Below are 21,168 nucleotides of genomic sequence, written 5' to 3' on the forward strand. Positions count from 1 at the left end.
CTAACTCGAAGCTGGCAATAATGAGATCAAATGAAGACGATTGCCATATTTAAAAATATAAAATGCTGATATTAATTGCGCCATCCTCTTTGAGACACGAGCTGATAGATTATATTGTACTGTACTGTTACAACTTATTTCTCAAAGTGGGTGGAGTCATTTTCGTTGTAGATTTCTATGGATTCCGGTAACTACTTAACACCAGGTGGCCCCTGAGCTCGTCCACCCACCTTAGCAATAAATAAATAAAAACACAAAATTTTAAGAGACCATGAGATTTAGGTCTCAACACCAGGTGGTCTAGTGGTCAGTAACCCTGACTACTATTATACAAGTTCAGATTCAATTCGTTATACTTACTCATTTTGTTTATGGTCACATAGAGCGCCCCTTAAAACATTTATTGCTAAATGTATTGGTTCTTGTTTTGTATGTTTCTTGCATCAACAATAGCAGATTTGATGTGATTACTGGCCATAAATGCGACCATGACTCGTATTTATACAAAAAAAGAGAAACACTAGTGAGAGAGAGAGGGGGGGGAGAGGTACTACTGATTAGACGCGTTATCTGTATTACCCATAGATTATACACTTAATATATTCGAGGTATTACCATAGTATCGTTTGCAAGGATGTCATGTATGTCAATTATAGGATGGAATCAAGGATGTCAATTAATTGAAATACACTAAAATTTATTGCTTTTTTTTATTATTATTAAATCAAACTCAAACAAACGGGCACACATCAGTGACATCGTAACATACTCAGAAAAATAAAACTGTAAATGCTTACAAGAAAAAAAAAAGAAACTAAAAATAGCATCAAGGACAGCGTTATCTAAAACATGTAACATAATAAAATAAATATTATTTACAACATTATTTGTTTACGTGAACGAATACACATGACAACAGTGTTCTTATTTTGAACTTTTTATATTTTTTTTCATTTTTCGTTCTACGTCACAAACGAAGGCTACAAAAAGCAAACAACCTTATTTTTTTTTTTTATTTAAAATTCCATGTGTCAGTGTATTCGATCGTGTAAACGACTTTGTTAAAAAAAATCTTAGAAAACATTACAATATCTCTAGGTACAAAGTTATCTTTGGACATGCAATTGAATAATAATAACGTATTGAGTAAACTTTAAAGTAATTTAAAACTGTTCCAAAATATTAATAAAAAAAAATACATAGAAAATTTCATTAAAAAAATAAATGCTTACGACACCAATCAGACATGGACGTGTTTTTATCAGTTTGACTGTCACTGGAGAGTCATTCCTATTTATAACGACAATTGACAATTTCGCTTCTTCTTCGTCTTAAAGGGCGTGGGACAAACAACTAACCTACATTCAAATACAACGAATCAAATCATATAATATAAAACTAGCTAAGAGTTATTTCAATTGACAAAATATATAATGAATTTTAAAATGTACAATTCAATGTACCGGTAATTTTGTGAACTCTAATGTAAAAAAAGATAAAAAAGATAGTTCGTTGTGTTACATGTACGTGTAATGGTATTAAAATTGGCTATGTGGTTCAAAAACGAAATCGTTCTTAGATTAGGAATGTGTCATGTAATATGTAGCTAACTAATTAAAAACATTACAATAAATCTAAGAATGTACACAGCTAAAAAAACTAAATTACAATTATAAGCGTAGTTTTTCGAGTTGCGCTTATCATACGACAGACACTTCACTAGAGAGCTGTTTGTTGTGAAGAAGAAAAGAATTTCGAATTATCTTAGAATAATTTTTTTTAGTGTTAGTCACTACATACTTAGTATAAAACAAAGCCGCTTTCTCTGTCCCTATATCCCTATGTATGCTTAAATCTTTAAAACTACGCAACGGATTTTGATGCGGTTTTTGAAGTGAAAGCTTCTTTAGAATCGTTGTGATTTCAAACCGGATGCAACGGAAAAAACGACAGGTAAGAGACACAAATACAAAAGAATGAGACAGAAATATACATACTATTTAATACAGCGCCATCTGTGAGTTTTTTTAATACTAACGTGTGTATGAAAGCTCTTGTAGTGAATTTTAATTTAGGATTATACGTGAAATTAAAATATCAACTCACAGAGGGCGCTACCTTACAATTATTTACTAATGACAAAATTTTACATATACTTAAGACGTTTAGGATAATTGTATTTTAATTTTGGAAGGTTTCACTTCTACCACGTGTGAATTGCACACATTTTGTTTTTTTTTAATAGATAGAGTGATTGAAGAGGAAGGTTTATATGTATAATAACATACATTAAATAGCGGCGAAATCAATAATAAATTACAGTTTCCGAAGCGAAGCGAGGGCGGGTCGCTAGTAGTGTATAAGTTAGAAAAGTTTTTGGCTTGCAACTAATGGATGGGCAAACGAATATTTAATGGTCGGTCACTCATAATAGGGTTGGTTCGACATTAGAGCACTAGAATCGATAAAACCAGAACCTACTAATGTGTCGCCGCAGAAAAAGACTTGTTTTTTTATTATTGCTTAGATGGAATAGAATCGAAATTTGGAAGAGCTCAAGTTAAGTGGTTACCAGAGGCCATAAGCATCTTTAAAGTAAATGCCGCCAACCGTCTCGAGAAATGACTTGTAAGGTCTCTGTACCACTTCAGGATTAAAAGCACGCCACAGCACAGTTAAACTGAGATTATTTTTAGATAAACATTATAATGAAAGGGCTTTTAGTTGTTATTATGGTACTTTGGAAACACATGAGCAGCCAATTAGGGGTAGAAAAAGCTGCTAGTGATTATCCTCTCACTAATACTGAGAGGTTTTTTTATAAGTAAAAATATTTTTTGTTGAAGTTAAACTTCTGCCTAAGAGCGAGAGGAAAATATTAAGATCGAACCTAAGTTTAATGTAAATCTAACAAGACAAGCAAGTTTATGAGGCAAATGATAGGAAAAAGTTCTCTCTCGCCAAAGAAGTCCCACTTCTGTCCTATCTGTCATTGGAGTATTTAAAATCTTAACTGAAATTAATACCACTATTACTTTAATGAACATTCGACATTACATTATTTTCGACAAATATTTACACACACCACTGACTAAAAATAATATTTTAAGACATAAAAACATAATTCAAATTGAGGTAAGAACGAAACCCGAATACGACATTAGGGTCGACATTAAGCCTTAATTAAATCGAATATTAACAATAAAAAGCTTACTAATGCTATTCGGATACATACAAATGAATATTCTTCCAGAATACGTTGGCATCCCTATTTCGGCAAAGTAAATTTAGCGATACTAACAAATTTCATTAGAACATATCAGAAGAGATCGAACGAAATAGTCTCTTGTTAAATATAACTTGATATGCAGAACAGCTGTCGGTGATTTTACTAGGGATGGATTTTATTAGAAAAAATCGATTATCGAAGTTAATTTTTTTTGTATTCGATTTTTTCATTGACATCTGACAATCTAATAATAATATGGTTAACTATATATTAATGATATTAATGACAGTGGTGTAGCGAGTGGGACAAGGGGGCATCACGCCCATGGCGCTACTCACAAAGGGGCGCCAAAAAAAATACTGGATAATTTTTATTTTTATTATAATTATTATTGATTTCTGTAAAAATATTTTAAATTTAGTGCCAGTATCAAAATAAATCTTACTTCGTAAATAAAAAAATGAAAAATGTACATACCACTAATATGTATTGTGTCGGGCGCGAATTAAGGTCGCTACGCCACTGATAAATAATTATTAATGATATTAATATTTATAGTGTTTCCAGATCTGAAACGGAATTCACGACAATAGAACCAGAGAGTCCGATGTCAAAAAATAATACACCAAAATCGTATTTATAACTTGTGAATGATTCTAACTTTAAACTATATATATAATTATTCGAAAAATCCTAAATATCAATAATTATTTAAGTTTTTTTTTTGTAAGTTTGAGTGACTAACATCAATAATTTTATGACATTGTATTCTAATTTAGATCTAAGCTACATATTTAATATCGGCATACATATTTAAATTCAAACCAAACATAAATAACACATTGCTGACAAACAACCATAAAAAAAAAACGTAACCTTATATTGGTCAGAATTGATATGTATCCAAATATTAATTAATTATTCAATCAAATCAGAGGTATAATTATACAATGTTTCATAAAACTAAACATTGGCACTTTGTGTCCTAATTAAATTAATACTATACTAAAAATTGGTCCCTTAATAAAAAATTTTTTTTTATCAAAACTAGCAATAATTACATTAAAATCAGTCAAATATCGACTGTAAAATTACAACTCAATGCACAGTGTTTTCATTGATATTGAAATTATTGTACTAATAGATTGTTGATGCTATGATATGTCTTTTTTCTCCTACCTACGCCGAAAGTTCGGTTTTCCTCCCGCTGTACAGGGGAAGAAAGTGTAACTTTTCCTCCCTGGGTACTAACAAGTGCGCATGCGCGTTAGTGTCTACGTCTGCTCTCACGCACCTAAAATTCTCCGCCATTGTTGTGCTCGAGTAATTTGCAATATTGTGTTTAGTGCAAAAGTGAAATAAACAAAAGGCAATAAAATTTAATAGTGAAGTATTAAACAAAGATGAGTTCATCAGACAGTTCTTACTCAATCAGTAGTAGTTTATTTATAAATTAAAAAACAGTTAAATTGTTTTTTTATGATTACGGGAGGGCTCCGCCCCCCAGCCCTCGGCCAGGGCTTCGCCCCTGGACCCCGGCTCGGAACTTTACGAACTTTCGGCCTGGTAGGAGAAAAAATAGTATGTGCACTGCGGGAGAAAAGTTAGACATTTCCTCCAGCGTGTTTGGGAAATCTCCAACTTTTCTCCCTTGGTGCACAATGTACTATTTTATACATTTATTGCCTATATAGGTGAATGAGCTCACAGCCCACCTGTTGTAAAGCTGTCACCGGAGCCCATATGCACCCTTTCATTCAATAGTACTTAATCAGAATTGCTACAAATACATCACTAATGCAAACTGCATTTGCTACTTAAAACATACTAATACATGTGAGTTATTGTTCAAAATTATAATAGAATTTTTAATATTGCCCTTGTTAGTAACGAGCATACGGCCCATATGGTGGTAAATGGTTGGTTATCTGCGTTCATGGACTTTAGCAATACCAAAGGCACAGCCATGCGGTTGCCTACTGTTTTTATTTATTTATTAAATTTACAGTGAATAAAAAATGAAATTCAGATCTTTTCACAATTAAAACAACATGAATTTCACTTCGAAAATTATCAAATTAAACTATCATTTTTGTAATTCATAAATAATTGAGCATAAAATAAGTAAAATACTTTATCAAAAATACATTAAATATAATTAGATTTTTTGTTGTAAAAACAACTATTTGTTTTTGTAGTTACCGTTATAGTACAATAAAGAGTCTTAAACTCGATGCCTCCAATCCTCCCTCCAAATTTTTGAAATTTTCGTTTTTCACGCAAATCGCTTCACTATTTTAAAAGTATTACAAATTCATTATTAATGGGGTTCGAAGCAAGAGTAAATAAGCTAGTTACACAAGAAAAAACCATAAATATATCTGCAATAATAAAGATTTTACCAACTTTTTTCGTTTAAACTCACCTCCTGTAAACTTACGAATTTGGAGTTAGAGCAGTGTTCATTGGAGGCATCGAACTACAAAAAAAAACTATTTAAAAACTACCAGTAGTTGTAACTATTTCGAATCCATAAAACATTCTAAACACGAGTATTATTAAAACAATTTATTTTTATTTGCTTTCCACATATTATTATATTAAGCTTTACAAAGGCCATAATATGGCATACACATAGGACTAGTGTTTACCGGTGAAGTTAAAAATTAAAAATATGACAACACTAAAACATTTTCATGTGGCAACATTTCGCTTACGACTAAAAAAACACTGGCACGAAAGGACTAACGAAAACATTTCTTTGTGTTGGCAAGTTGACTGCTGTTTTTTTTCTTTTCATAAATAGACATCTTTATAGTGCATTGATAATTAATAACAGAATTGTTATTGTTCATATCATGTTCTCTTTTTAGATAGAGAGCGCAGTATAGCTTACAACATAGATTACAACATCAAGGCTAACTTGCATAGTATAGTTTTAATCAATCAACTACTCTTCTTTATAGACTTCTTTACGCAATTATTTTGAAGGTCTAATTTTCTGTAACATTTAGGAGCAACTATTAATGGCGTCGAAAACGGGTCTATCTATATCGAGACATTTCAGTTGTGTCACCCACAAGAATTTTATATATAGACGCTTGAAAGGCAAACGTGACTAAGCGACAATAACTGCTTTGTAGAAAAATGATAGGCAATGCCCATATTCGATGCGTAAAAATATATATTTCTAGGTCTATTAAAATAATTTCAATCCTACAGCTAGTTTCGTTAAAATAGATTTTTTTTCAGATATTTCAACTTTAAATTAGTATACTGTAAAGTTTAGGTATTGTCGCTTAGTCACGTTTGCCTTTCAAGTGTCGATATGTTTGTTTCACTAATTTTCCTTAATCTAAATAAACATAAAAATTCTCACACTGACAGTACTTAGCGGCGAACTGTTTCCCGGCGGCGGTGGGCGCGCTGAACGCGACGTCGCCGGCTCGGAGTGCGGCGCCGTACAGGAACGACGCCCGCCCGCAGTCCAGCAGACGGGACGCTATGCTTTTCCTTCTATGATTTATGTGAGTCCATATTCTGGACACGCCACACCTACGACAAATTTTATGTTTAAGTTTTCGTCGCCTTATACAGTTCAGGTAACATATGGCGGAGTGGTTCACGACCCATTGAGTTTCTCTGACCGATCCAGTGGTAAATTCAATGAAGGGCTGCTCTTGCTAGGGCCAATGTTAGTCTAAGGTTAAGCCCCGTGAGCTCGCCCACGCATCCATTGAAGCCAGAGTAAACCCTCAAGGCTACTGGCGGTAGGTGGGCAGTAAAAGGAATGGTAATCAGTACAGAGCAGAGTAAAGGATGTCATTCATTTGAGAGACCAAGACTTATGTCTCAATGAGCCGCCGCACGGACCCCTAGTCTGAGAAATGTCTTACGACTTGCTTTACCCAATTAACTTTAATTGTCTAATAAACGATTGTTATTATAATACATTGTTTCTTGATCGAAGCCTACGCTGAGCCCAGAGAATATGTTCTCCGAATAAAACCAACAATCAGATTCTTCCCCTTCACCACATATATGTAGAATAGGGATCGCGGCCGCCTAAAATAAAACTTCCACTGTTCTAAAATCTTCAGTTAGAACAGTAATTTAAAAATTAATTAACACTTTTATTACGCCTTGCTCATTTTTTATATGGAGGGTGGTAAGGAGAACCGTCTCTGTGTGTGAAAAAGTTTCCGTTAAAATCTGCTAAATAAGGGTGGCGCTACAGTAGCAATCGGGTAAATTTTTAAAAAAGGCGCTGAATGTTATTAGAATAAGATAGAGAAATAAAAAAGGACGAAAGAATTGTAAGCACTACAAAATCACAGAAAGTATTTTATTTAAAGCTGATAAGAAAATGCAATCGATGTCTCCACGTTTTACCACAGCAATAATTTTAGGTTATATTGACGAAATTAGTTTGGACTACGTAAACATCTAAGGTCTTGTATATTACACTGTCACTAACTACTCTAGTCATTAAATATATTAAATTTCTTAACTCAGCATACGTCAATCAGTTAACAACTGCTCAATTCATATCATACCCTGTGCCTATGCTAGCGCCATTCTGGAGGATTTTTGAACTGTTATTTAGTGCTGAAAGTGGGACACTTTTTCAAGTTTCTCCCATAATATGAGACGGTTCTCCTTACCTCTACCCTCCATAATTTTTTAACCGTCTTCACCATTTTCCTTTTCTCTGTCATTATTTTTTCCCTCTCTTTCCGTTTTCTCTCACACACATATTAACGTTAACGTTTCACACTCTTTTCATAAGTTCCATTCTTATATATATATTTTTTTTTTTTTTTTTTTTTTTTTTTTTTTTTTTTTATTGCCCTTGTAGACAGACGAGCATACGGCCCACCTGATGGTGAGTGGTTACCGTCGCCCATGGACTTCAGCAATGCCAGGGGCAGAGCCAAGCCGCTGCCTACCGCTTAATACTCTCCACAAGCCTCGTTTGAAGAAGGACATGTCATAGCGCTCGGGAAACACCGTGGAGGGGAGCTCATTCCATAGCCGGATGGTACGTGGCAAAAAAGACCTCTGGAAACGCACTGTGGATGACCGCAGTGGCTCCAGGTAGTATGGATGAACTCTACTCCGGTGGCGGGCGGTGCGATGGTAAAAACGAGATGCCGGTATCATCTCGAACAATTCCTCAGAGCACTCCCCATGGAACATACGGTACAAAATACAGAGGGAACCGAAGTCCCTCCGCAGACCCAGAGGTTCCAAACGATCCGTGAGACCGGGATTATCGACAATCCGAACGAACGAATATTTATATTCAACTTACTTCACCGGATAATCTTCAACACTGCAGCAGTCCGGGTCTCCGGGTATGAACTTGTAAGCTCTCGTCTTAGGTTCCATGATCATGCAACCGATGATTTGTTTCTTCTCGATGTATAAGTAGGCCTGTAATAAAGGGAATGAAAATTAAATAATGTTGTCTGAACAGTTTAGATCAGCGATTCCGAAATGATAATCGGATCGGTCTAGTGAAATAAAGTTATATAAAAATAAATAAAAAGGCAGCATATTAGTCGATGTATATTGTAGTACCCGCAGTCATCCTGTCCGGTAATTTTTCGGACTGCAATAAAATTTGCAACTTCTGATAGACAGTGACGGTGATATTATTAAATTCATGATACACATGTTTCTCATTTAGTGCAATAACTTGTTGTTCTAATGTATATAGCGATAATTGTTTTACTAGGTTAAATACCAGCTTAACATTTTAGTAATTGAACACCTCGTAAAACGTAATGAACACATTAGTGTTGCCTAATTCTACAGTAAATGACCGTGTTTTTCGTTTTACCCACCACTATTTAATAATAAACTAGCTGACCCGGCAGACTTCGTAGTGCCTCAATCGATAAATAAAAGACTTAAACTTTTGTATAAAATAAACTTAAAACAAACAAAAGGAATTCGTCTGACGGAGGACACATCAAAGGAAAAACAAAATTGTTATTTTTATTTAATTCCGAGCATTTTCATATTTATCTACCTTTTAAACCTTCTCTGAACTTCTACAATTAATTCAAAACAAAAATTAGCCAAATCCTTCGATCAACAATAGTAACTAGATAAAGGGATACGTACAAAATTAAAGCAAAAACTGTCCGCGTGAATATATACTTATATAGCTACATTCGTTTACTAACAAACGGAGAAAAAAGTTTTGAAACACTTTTACGTTCAAACTAATAACAACTATGGCACCTAGTAATAAAGTCACAAATCTCCAAAACATTATCTAATACTTACGATCATTCGTCACATAAAACGAGCAAAGCAATAAATTACTCCTGTCACTTACCAATAAAAAGACATATTTTAAACAACTTTTAATGTTAAATCAATCTTAACAGGCAACAAATAAAGTAACTTTTCCCTTAATTGCTTTGAGAACTAACATCGTTTTGCTTTATTTATTTTTGCTTCTTGAAATGCCGATTTCTATTTACTACAGGAGGTAAGGGAGTCGCGCTTAACACTAAAATAATTTATTAATGAATTAAAGTAAAAGTTTAGTTGTTTACTTTTTATGTTTTGGAAATGTATGTTTGTTAGTATCTATACATTACTTATTATTTTATTAGCGTTACGTTTTTGTGTAATATATATTTTTAAGTTTTCGCGACCAGTGCACATAATAAAACAACGTTTAAACGGTTTCAAGCGTGGTATTTTTATTACAATGTTTCGGCCACGTTTCAGTAGCCGTGAGCACGGAAGCCAAAGATGTCCAGTGTCAATAAGCGGAGATCTTAGCTGACTTATAAAAGTCATCTCTTGTTTCTCTGGCGACAATCGAGATCCATTTTGTACACGTGATTGCTAGGAAAGCTAAAATAAAAATGGAAAGCTAAGTATCTAATGAGAGTCCAACAAACAGACACAAAAGCAGCATTAACCAATTTTAACCAACTAATTTTGAAGTGCTGCTAACAAATTTTAAAAAATTATTACAACACAAATCTACTCCATGCATTTACTGTTCTGTTAAGCAAAAGTTTGTCCATGTGTTGGCCGAGCCTTGGCCAACATTTGTAGCGGTGGTTAAAAATCGGTAATTTTGTTCAAAATTTAATATTATTTATAAGTTTAAAGCTTACAATATAGTTTATACTTCATGTACTGACCGAAAGTAAGATATTCCGGCCGTTAAATTGCTATTTCGGGCCTTATTTTTGCAACTTTTGAATACACACTGCGGTATTGTGAGACGGGTTGACATTGGCTGTGTTTGAAGTGAACTAAACAAAATAAGAGCTCACATTTCAAGTGCGCTGTTATTTGACGAGACGGATTTTATGCACCGACCCGAAATCTAGTTACTATTGTTGATCGAAGGCCAAATCGGTCCAGCCATTCTCGAGTTTTAGCGAGACTAACGAACAGCAATTCATTTTTATATATATAGATTTGTTTGAATGTTAACCACATAGTTTTTGCTCGCACTTACAAGTACTTCTCAATTATGATTATCAATATATCTTTTCAGATTCGTATATTAGTTCTTGATTGGCAGCATATTGTCGGTCTATATTTATCATCATCATTCTCCTGCCCTTCTCCCGGTCACCTGGGGTCGGCGCAATATGTTTTCTCCTTCCATACTCTTCTATCATATACCATTTCTTCGCTCACTCCCCTCTTACCCATATCTTCTTTCACGCAATCCATCCATTTCTTCTTAGGTCTACCTCTTCCTCTATATCCTTCCACATTCATAATTAACACTCTCTTACCAATCTCATTTTCATTTCGTCTCATCACATGTCCATACCATCCCAAACGCGCACTTCTTAGTGTGACTTTTCTCATTTATTTATTAATAAATTACACTATTCTTTCGAACAGAGATTCTATTGAACAGAGCGCCTGCTAGTGCACACTAAGTGCTAGTGAGTACGAAAAAATATCTGTGAATTATTTTGTAATTTTGTTTCTGACCACTAAAATCAGTTAAAACTTGTCCGAATTTTATTCTTGACCCAAGCTCATAACAATATTATTGTAGACTACAGCTAAAATAATGATAATGAAAATAATAGTATGTTAAGTGACGTGACTGAGATTAGTTTTTGGCCACTTGCAGTTTTGACGAAGATGAATAAATGAGGTTTTCTATTTCTTATATTTGTCTAGTAATTTTCATAACACGCGCTTTAATAAAAAAATTATCGACAATAACACTGGCTGTTAATAAAACTTCAGGTGAGATCATGTAGTTGTTGTGTCATGTGTGGCTGTATTTAGTTGTGTGTGAGTGCTTGAATACTTGTATACAAGTATGCTATTGTTACGCCGGTAAGAGTAACGCTATATATCGCCGAATAGTTGAACGAATATCGAAGGATCTAGTAGCACCTATAACGCTCGAGAAGTACAACGCCATCTATTGACATATAGCGGAAACGCAATACTAGAAATGTGTGGAATATTCTCGATAATTCTAGGGATGTGATATCGGCTATAAAAGCGTTGCAGAGATGGCACGTAGTCAGTCAGTAATCGGAACTACTCGAAGCGAAACAGAGAACGGATCACCTGAAGCGTAGCGGAACAAGCGAATTGAGAATTTTAAAGTGTTTTAAGTGTTCTAAATGCTAATACAGAGTTAACTTGTAATTCGGTAGATTTATTTATTTATTCTGAACCCCAGCGCGTAACACTATATAAGCTACGAAACCATTACTCAAACAAAAATTTACTAACAGTGTAGGCATGCAGTTTGTCTTGCGGCAGGGATCCCTCGTAACCAAGATGAGGATGTACTATCCTTGACAACACAGCCTCCACTCGCTTCCAGCCCGGTTCGCCGCCGCGTATCCTGATGCAGCGTCCGCTACCGAATCTTCCCACCACGCACTCTTCCTTCCAACCCTGCCGAGATACGATCAGTTATACGAAACAATTACCACTAGGATTTATTGTGTCAATAGGATATGTTTTGGAGCGGAATGGTTTAAGATTTTTTACGTGACACAAGGATTTAAAAAACATGTTTCTTATTCATTATTGAAAATCGGACATTTTTTTTGTGAAAGTCATATAACACATGTCGTAAAATAATATATAATGATATATGTAGTGGTTGCGGGCATTTATTTAGGTATTAAATTAATCAGATAACCCCACACTACAATACAAACGGAAAGACGTGAATTAGCTCAATATTTATATACAGGGTGTCCCAGAAAGATAATTTTGTGTCCCTAATAGCTCTACCTCACAGTAGAGCCATTAGGGACACAAAAATAAAATAAAAACTGTTAGTACCCAAATAAATTACCCAGATAAAAATACTACATTTCACGATTAAAATTTAAGTTCGCATTAATTTTTACAAAAAATTACATCTGCTACTCATATGGTTTAGTACATATCCATTAGTTTAGTCCATGTAGAAATAATACCAAAAACCTTATGGATTTCATATGTTTGTAGCTGTTGTATATTACAGAAACGCACAGTAGTATGGAAAATAATGTTTTTTTTTTAATACGTAATATGGGTACTACTTAAGAAATATTTTTTTATTTTGAGTCCCCAATAACTCCATTATCCATTCTTTCTGGGACACCCTGTATAATACTTTGGGCTTTTGAGAGTCAAATTAAAATTGCAGAAAAATTTAAATACTTACATTAAACCTAAGTACGTCACTAGAATTGTGATGAACAAGATGATCGTGTTCATCTTGTGGATCACCGATCTGAAATCCAAGATGAAGAATTTATTACATCACATTTAGTATTTTTGTTTGATGGAGAGGTCGGGTTAGAAAACAATAGATACTACATCAGATGCATGATAAGATAGAAAACACAGCAATCTCACACAAGTCACTTATTTTATTAGGTGATTAGACAAGCTTGAATTGAACTCACTGATGTGTATTATTCACAAACCATCATATACGATTTCGCAGCCAAAACCGGATTATGTGCACAGAAAACACTTTAAATTCACTCAACTAACAATGAATATAGATACATATAATGGTTTGTAGTGAATTAATAATTCTTGAATCTATGAGAACGTCATTTCGCGTGCCGATTGTTAGTTAATTATGAAATGCATAATTTTAGAACGCGATTTCTACAAAATTATATCAGCTTCGTTCGTATTCAGAAATCACGGAAATAAACCTTCAGAAATGCTATTATTCATTTTGCTTGCTTTGATACATTTGCATTGCATTGCATCGATGGGTGGACGAGCTCACGAGTAAATGCAGACACCAACATTGAAACATGAGTTTTAAGTCTCAAATTTATAGTACAATGCCAGAAACAGGCAGGGCGATGGTATCGACCCATGGGCACGGGGCATTTTTGCAATAAAAAGTATTCATCATTATTCTCCTGCCCTTCTCCCAGTCATCTGGGGTCGGCGCAACATGTTTTCTCCTTCCATACTCTTCTATCACATACCATGGTCTTCGCTCGCTCCCCTCTTACACATATCATCTTTCACGCAATCCATCCATTTCTTCTTAGGTCTACCTCTTCCTCTATAACCTTCCACATTCATAGTTAACACTCTCTTATCAACCTCATTTTCATTTCGTCTCATCACATATCCCAAACGCGCACTTCTCAGCTTCTCTGTCACAGGTGCCACTTTCAGACTTCCTGTAACATATTAATTCCGTATTCGATCCATTCTCGTTACTCCATCATCCATCGCAACATTCGCGTCGTTTCTGCATATCGCCTTTCATCCTCGCAGTATTGCATGACCTAAAATAAATAAATGAAGCTAACCTGATAAATAGTACCACATTCTTTGCATTGCGTAGCACCAAACTTCTTCTGACCGGCGTCTATCACGTACTGATCGCTTATATTCTTCAGTAATGACCTTTTTGATGTTTTCTCTGCAAAGCAATTCATAAATAAATATGCAAAGATTCATTTATTAAGTAATTAATTGTTTGTAAAGTGTAGAATGATTTCAAGACCATATTTCTGCTTATGCCCAACTATTATACCACATGTTCGAAACTGGGCATGCAATATTTACTTTTATAAAGTGATGTTTGTATTACTGGTGGTAGCACCTCTTGTGAGTCCGCGCGGGTAGGTACCACCGCCCTGCCTATTTCTGCCGTGAAGCAGTAATGGTTTGAAGGGCGGGGCAGCCGTTGTAACTATACTGAGACCTTAGAACTTATATCTCATGGTGGGTGGCGCATTTACCTTGTAGATGTCTATAGGCTCCAGTAACCACTTAACATCAGGTGGACTGTGTGATCGTCTACCCATCTAAGCAATAAAAAAAAAGAGAAATTTCTTCACTAGTATATGTTTGGTATTGTTGATAACATGGTCGAATGTGTTGCACTTAACAATTACCTTTAGTAGTTGGAGTGCTAATTCCCGGATTTGGCTTATCGAAGATGGCAAACAATTTTTGTTCTTTACTATGTTCTGGTGTGGCTGCACTTGAGCCAGAAACTTGTTCTGTTGCTTCTGGAAAAAGGTTTCTTTTTAATTAGGTAATATTTTCTATCTAACTTTTGGGGATGCTTAAACGACACCAGCGTCCCGGGCGCCATGAAGCAGGCCGAATGCAGGCAACATTGGAGGAAGCTGGTGCAAAAACTGGACTAAGGTGGTCACGACCCTCAGTAATGAGGAAACGACAAAGAAGAAGAAGAAGAAACGACAAAGAGAAGATCTTCCACCGAGCGAGTGATATTGCTCGGTAGAGCGACAGTCCGAATGTTGTTGTTCGGAACTTGTATATATGCAAGCTTATCTTGAAAATGTCGTAAGGGAGATTCAAGCATCTGTCAAATATCTTGCATTGTATGATGGCTACCCGCCACAAACTTTTTTGTGGCTGTTCAGGTGGTTTAGGTGTCTGTAAATTATAAGGAATACTATTATTAATTACTCATTACAATTTTTACTCACCATTATTAACTGAAAAGGCTATTTCTGTTGACTTGAGTACAGCTTCAGCACTAATATTGTTGGACTGTGCTATCTTGAATATTTGTTCATCTAACATCTCCAATTCACGTTCAATTGCATCTAAGTCTGTTAGGTTTTCTGCTTCTAGAATATATTTTAATTATTATAAAAAAGTTGTTTCTCGAATTGATCTATACTTAAAAATATATTAATGGAATGATAGGCAGCGGCTTGGCTCTGCCCCTGGCATTGCTGAAGTCCATGGGCGACGGTAACCACTCACCATCAGGTGGGCCGTATGCTCGTCTGCATAAAAGGGCAATAACAAAAAAAAAAAAAAATACAATCCTCTGATTGGCAGCCTCTGGTACGTAACAGACCCAGTGTTTGTTAGTTACTAAAATGTGAGCTGTAAACTCGTCCAAGCATTTAAAGCAATAAAAAGCGATTGGAATAGAGCGCACTCCAGTATGGTCTTGAGATAATCATCAGCCATAATGGAGGAATTAAAACAAGCACTCGCTACAATTAGTAGTGTGTATGATTGCCTTAGAAAATAAATGTTATTGGCCTTATGCATTGTTAAAATATTTAGTAACATATCAAGAACCACTTGGTATAAAAAGTTTAATGGAAACTAGGTGTCACCTTGTGCAGCATTTTCATGGACAACTATATAACCTCCTTCAACAGGTAAATAATCACCAGACTTGGGAGCTCTTCCATGATCAGCCACATGCCCATCCATCATCACTATATCAGACACATTTGTGTCAATTTGAGGCTTAACTTGAGCTGGATCAGCTCCCAATTCAACGATGATAGCATTGTCTTGAGGCAAATCAGCTTTAACAGGTACAGCTGTGACAGGTTCAAACAGTTGGCTCGTTTCTTCAATGACAATACTATTAAAACATGGTACATCTTCTCCAGGTTTCACTATAGAAAGTTCAGATTCTGGTATTTCTTCCTCTGTCCACTGGCTTAGTAATGCTTCAATTGTTTCCTTTTCAGTGTGGAATGGATCTGCTTTATCTGTGAATATAGTTTTAAATATACATATTTTAATTTTAATAGCAATTTTTTTTGTACCATATTTATTGGAAAGGAAAGTAATAAATATTTTCAAAACAATTTACTATGTTTAGTAATTAATTTCTTAAATTTTAATTCAGGAGACTCATCACCTTAAGCCTTGAAATAAACTGACATGATATAGGATAGCTATGGTAGATACACACTTTCTATTATATCTATAAACTATAGTTGTATTCCAAAAAAAAATTATTGGTAAAAAACAGGAGGATGAAATATCAATTTACATTGTATTGTAAAATTTAAATTCTATGAGCTTTTATTTTTATTAACAAAGTGAATAAAATTGATTGAACTGAATAATTTTCATTTGTGTATTCAAGATTGGTCAGTAAATGTTCCTAATAAAAACATATAATTAACATGACATCAAAACTAGTTAAATGTTATTGAAACCCTAATTCAATAATCATGTCAGGTCACAGAAGTCAAAACGAATGCCATGATGTCCTTCATTATTGTACATTCATTAACCATTACAAATTTCATTAATGTGATTTTGGCAAACTAATGAGCAGATTAATGTAAATCAGTCAAAATACTCACCATTTAAAAGTTCTTGACTTGAATTTTGACTTATCAATGTTGTGTTATTCATACTAATTAATGAATTATTAGTATTGTTGGCCAAGTTAGTAGCTGTAACTACTGTGTTTTTCATCATAATGTTCTTTTTATGATGTTTCGGCTTTCGAATTCTGTGTTTGACGCCAAGGTTTATTTGACCTGGTTTCCTCTTGCGTCTACTTGAATTAGAATGAGATAATGCCCTACGTTGATGAGTGGTTGCTTCTATAGCATAGGAAATCTTTGTAGCAACATTAGTGTTCAATTCTGGATTTGATTTTCCATAGAAAGACTTAGTTGAAAGTATTTCTTTAAGCCTATCACTGTTGAACAAAGATAGCCTAGCTTTTGGAACATCCAGTCGTGGATATTTGCAGCTAGGACCTTCACTCATGCTGTCGTTCCGTAGTCGCTTTTGACTGCGTTCACTGTCACAAGATTCTGGACTTTCAGCTATTTCTACTACAGATCTTCGGTTGTGAATTTTTGGGGGAGAAACTATTGTTTCTGTGGTATTGTGTGGAGTTTTCAGCATTTGTGTAGGCGACATTAAGCCACTCATGTCCATTTTCGTCAAACAAACAATAGCATTTTTCATTGGTGAAATATTTTTCTTTTGTTCCAGTAAAATTCCTTTGAAACTTTTAAATTTCGGTGTCATCTTTTGCTGTCTTCTAGATCTGCGGAGAGACTTGGTTGGTGTGTTTTCCTTTGAATCTGTACCAGAATCCGAATCGAAATTCAGGTCTTTTAAGGAGCTACTGCAACTCTCAGTGTCAGCTATTAAACTGGCCAGGCTTTTACGAGCTCGGCTTGATGTGGATGAAGTAGTGTGGATACTTGCACATGAGTGGGTGGATGAAGGTGTACCAGGATGATATTGTAAATGAGGTGTGACCGGAGTTGATACAGAGCCTGTACTTTTCGAGTCCATACACATATTTCTAGTTTGGTATTTTTTCAATGTAAATGGGGATTTTATAAAATTCTTCAATTCATTATTTTCTTTGAGAAAATTCCTTGTCTGAGACCTCATCTCACCTGCAAAGTTTTTTCAATTATATCAAACAATTGTTCTTTTTTTACATATTTCACTTTGGAATTTGAATACGATGCATTGCTTCAAGGAAAAGATGTTTACTAACTAACTAACATGTAATTTTTTGTTCCATTGTAAAAAATATATATTATTTAAGTGAAGATATGAGAATTATAACTGAAAATTTGTATTTTTATTTATTCTTAAGGATCTTCAATTAAATGAACAATCCCAATAATAATTTTGTCAGTTGAACTTTTATATAAAACTAGAGGAACAGTAGGTTTTAAAAGGGCTCAAATATTCTAAAATCACAAAATTAAGATCTAATTTGTCTCTTATTATATAAATGTTTCACAAAAACACACAATCTTGCTTCCCAATCTTGTAACTTATATCTTAAACTAAGTTTTTTTAACCAATCCACAGCCGACTGTGAAAGCCATCATCAAACTTGGGCCAAAAGGTTGGAGTCTTAATTGAATTGTATAATGGGCATTGCACACTTTCAATTGGAATGTAGGGACTAGGCAAGGTATGTAACCATCTGTACAGACTAATCTTATAAAAAACTAGAGCTTTACTTTTGGGTTTTATGTCATCAAAGAAACTTGGATTAATAATATTACAAAGTTTAAAATTTTAATTGATAACTTTTATGAATGCATTGTTTACCTACATCAAATGAGTCGAGTATAAGTCGGTTAAAGTCATTTATCTAACATGTTTTTATACTGCTTTTTTATATGTTAATTTTATTACCCATTAGGGGTTTACTAGTTTAAAACTTTAAAATAAATTTTGAACGTAATAACATACTTAATAGGTTCTCATGAGAAACTTCTGTTTTATTATTGAAATGCATTGTTGGCGGGTTTATAATCATGCCCATAACAAAAAAAATGTGTTGAAGTATTAGATTTTAACAAATTTGGTTTAAGGCAATCATTACTTAAAAGTTTAAAATTGTTTGTTTTTGCGACTATTGACAAATTTGATATCAAGTAATCATTATTTATGGTCAAAACTTGTGTTGTTTATAAGGAAAACTGTGTGTATTCAATGCAACAGGCAGACCTTGAAATCTATAACCTACTGGAAATGAACATGTGTTAAAATATATCATATTCACGTCTAGTCTTTTATTTAGTTTACTCTGACTTTCTATGTATTTGTACACGATAAATTGAATGAGAAAAAAGGCGTACTTACTTCCAAGGCGTCGTTCGGGCGTTTTAATTACTATAGGTTCATTTTCTTCACCAGAACTGGAATCTAGTGTGCTGATGATCCCAAGATCGCAGTCTTCACTGTCACTTTCGCTATCCACTACCGGCAATCTGCGGTGCTTCGTCAAAGACTCCCTCGAAGCCTCAAGTTCACTTTGGAACAAACTCTTCTTCCTTTCAGACATCTTGGGCGTGTGCGTGTGAGGCACACGAGTAGAACGCCTTGGTGTAATTGCAGCCATGACAATGGTCACATATACTATTAATGTAAAGAGTTAAAAATCACACTTGGCGCGATCGAAGTTTCAGGTCACGCCGATAAAGTTCACAATAATTTTATGTTGAAATTTACACTGCGGTACACAGACGCTTGGTGCGTGACATATTGAATAGTTGCTCTGATAAATTAGAATACTTATAGACGATTCTATCGATTGTAGAACTCTTAAAAAAACTTGCAAATTAAAGATCTGTTAAAACGTTGTTCAGCCACCATTGTTGTTTGGCGCGTAAACATCTGTCACTTCGAGATTTTTTGTTGTTATTTTATGCCTTGGCTAAATAGTCTTTTAGCCAAATCTTAATTTATTATTTTTATTGGCTGTTGTTGTTACCGGAGCATAAATAATATATAATAAAAGTGAAAACCGCCATTTAACTTGAAACACGAATTCAAACTGCTTATGAAATTTCACTTACTGTAAATAGGCTTTCCCAACATACTTGAAAGTAAGTATAGTATTAGTGATATTAACTAACTAGGTATTTAATGTGTGGATATAAAAAATAGTACAGAATTTAACTGCCTGCTTAGAATTTAACGCATGCCAGGCACTGGAACGAATAGCCGCCGTCGCTTTAGATATGTAATTTCGAATCCTCCTGATCTACTGTTGGTGCTCTTAGACAATATTCGGTACTTCCACTGTTCTCGTCGAGAGCTCGCTCACCAACCAAGGCGAAGATAGATTTGCCTTTCGAGGCCACTGTCAGACAGAACAAAATACCATCATTTTACTTAAAACAAAATTGAAGGCCAATAGGCAATTTCCATTTGTTTTCATACGGAAGGTAATCGTTGGATGGTCGATAACGATAATTCCGATTTTGCGAAACATTTGGTATTTCTAGATCTACGGATGAATTTATATCGTAGGGTCGATGTAAAGTGATCTAAGGACTTGTTTCAGATTACAATTGATTTCTTCGTCTTTTTTTACCCTAAATAGCATGCCCCTAAGGCCGAGTTCATCTACGTTCTGGAAAAAATTATAAAAGATTAACGCCTTAGCTGCGGCGAGTAAAATCATAAACCACAAACATATAAATGGTGGTAGGACTTCTTGTAAACCCGCATGAGCTCGTCCACCCATCTGAGCAATAAAAAAAAACCTTCATCTGGTGGGGTGGCGGGTCGAAATGCGCCCCCAGCAATATTTCCGCCATGGCGCCAGTGCGTTGCAGGTTTCTCTTGACACTAGGGTACATTATAAAGCTATACTTAGCTTATAAATAATTTAGCGAAAACACTGTGTACAATTTATAGTATATAGTTGTCGGTGTCGAATTCTTACAAACACCTGAAATAATCGGAACGCACAAGCGAGAGGGAGATAGTTTTTTTGTCCGCACTAGCTGAAAGTACCGCGGCCGATATGGGCCCGTCCCGCAGTGAAGGTGTTAAACAACAACACGATGGGTATTTTGAGTAGGTACTTCTATCACTTGGAAAGCTATTGAGGATTTGCGAACCGTTGGCAGTACGATATGATAAAAACTATAAAAAATTAGACTGCAGTATGCAAAGATAATGTAATGAATATCTTTTAAAGGAGTAAAATCTCCAGCGATTGTAACTTTTTTCCTACCTATTCGCTGGTAGCCTAAGGGGCTATTCCAGCTTCCCGCGGATGGGTAGGTGAGCTCACGGGCTCAACCTGAGAGAATTTGCTAACGCTAGTCCTAGCAAGAGCAGTGCTTCGCAGAATCTACCACCGATTCGGGATCGCGACCCACTCAGAAGATCTGGCCTGAATCTCAGTGGGT

General features: G+C 34.9%; 1 protein-coding gene across 2 annotated transcripts; it reads right to left on the reverse strand.

The window, feature by feature from the left end:
• Positions 1-999: 999 nt before the first annotated feature.
• LOC101742011 (uncharacterized) lies at positions 1,000-19,639 on the reverse strand. Of its 2 annotated transcripts, none has more exons than XM_012689718.4 (10): positions 19,106-19,639; positions 16,834-17,895; positions 15,841-16,227; positions 15,193-15,336; positions 14,629-14,745; positions 14,038-14,150; positions 12,915-12,983; positions 11,984-12,151; positions 8,544-8,665; positions 1,000-6,784 (listed from the first exon to the last, which is right to left on the reverse strand). In XM_012689718.4, exons 1-10 carry the CDS (start codon positions 19,362-19,364, stop codon positions 6,580-6,582), a joined length of 2,646 nt encoding a protein of 881 aa, XP_012545172.2. In that variant the 5' UTR covers positions 19,365-19,639; the 3' UTR covers positions 1,000-6,579. The 2 variants fall into 2 exon arrangements, with proteins under 2 accessions (XP_012545172.2, XP_012545173.2); XM_012689719.4 differs by having other exon boundaries at positions 14,629-14,742; positions 19,106-19,628.
• Positions 19,640-21,168: the final 1,529 nt, after the last annotated feature.

The sequence above is a fragment of the Bombyx mori genome, chromosome 20 (assembly GCF_030269925.1).
Source record: "Bombyx mori chromosome 20, ASM3026992v2".
Taxonomy (NCBI): Eukaryota; Metazoa; Arthropoda; class Insecta; order Lepidoptera; family Bombycidae; genus Bombyx; species Bombyx mori.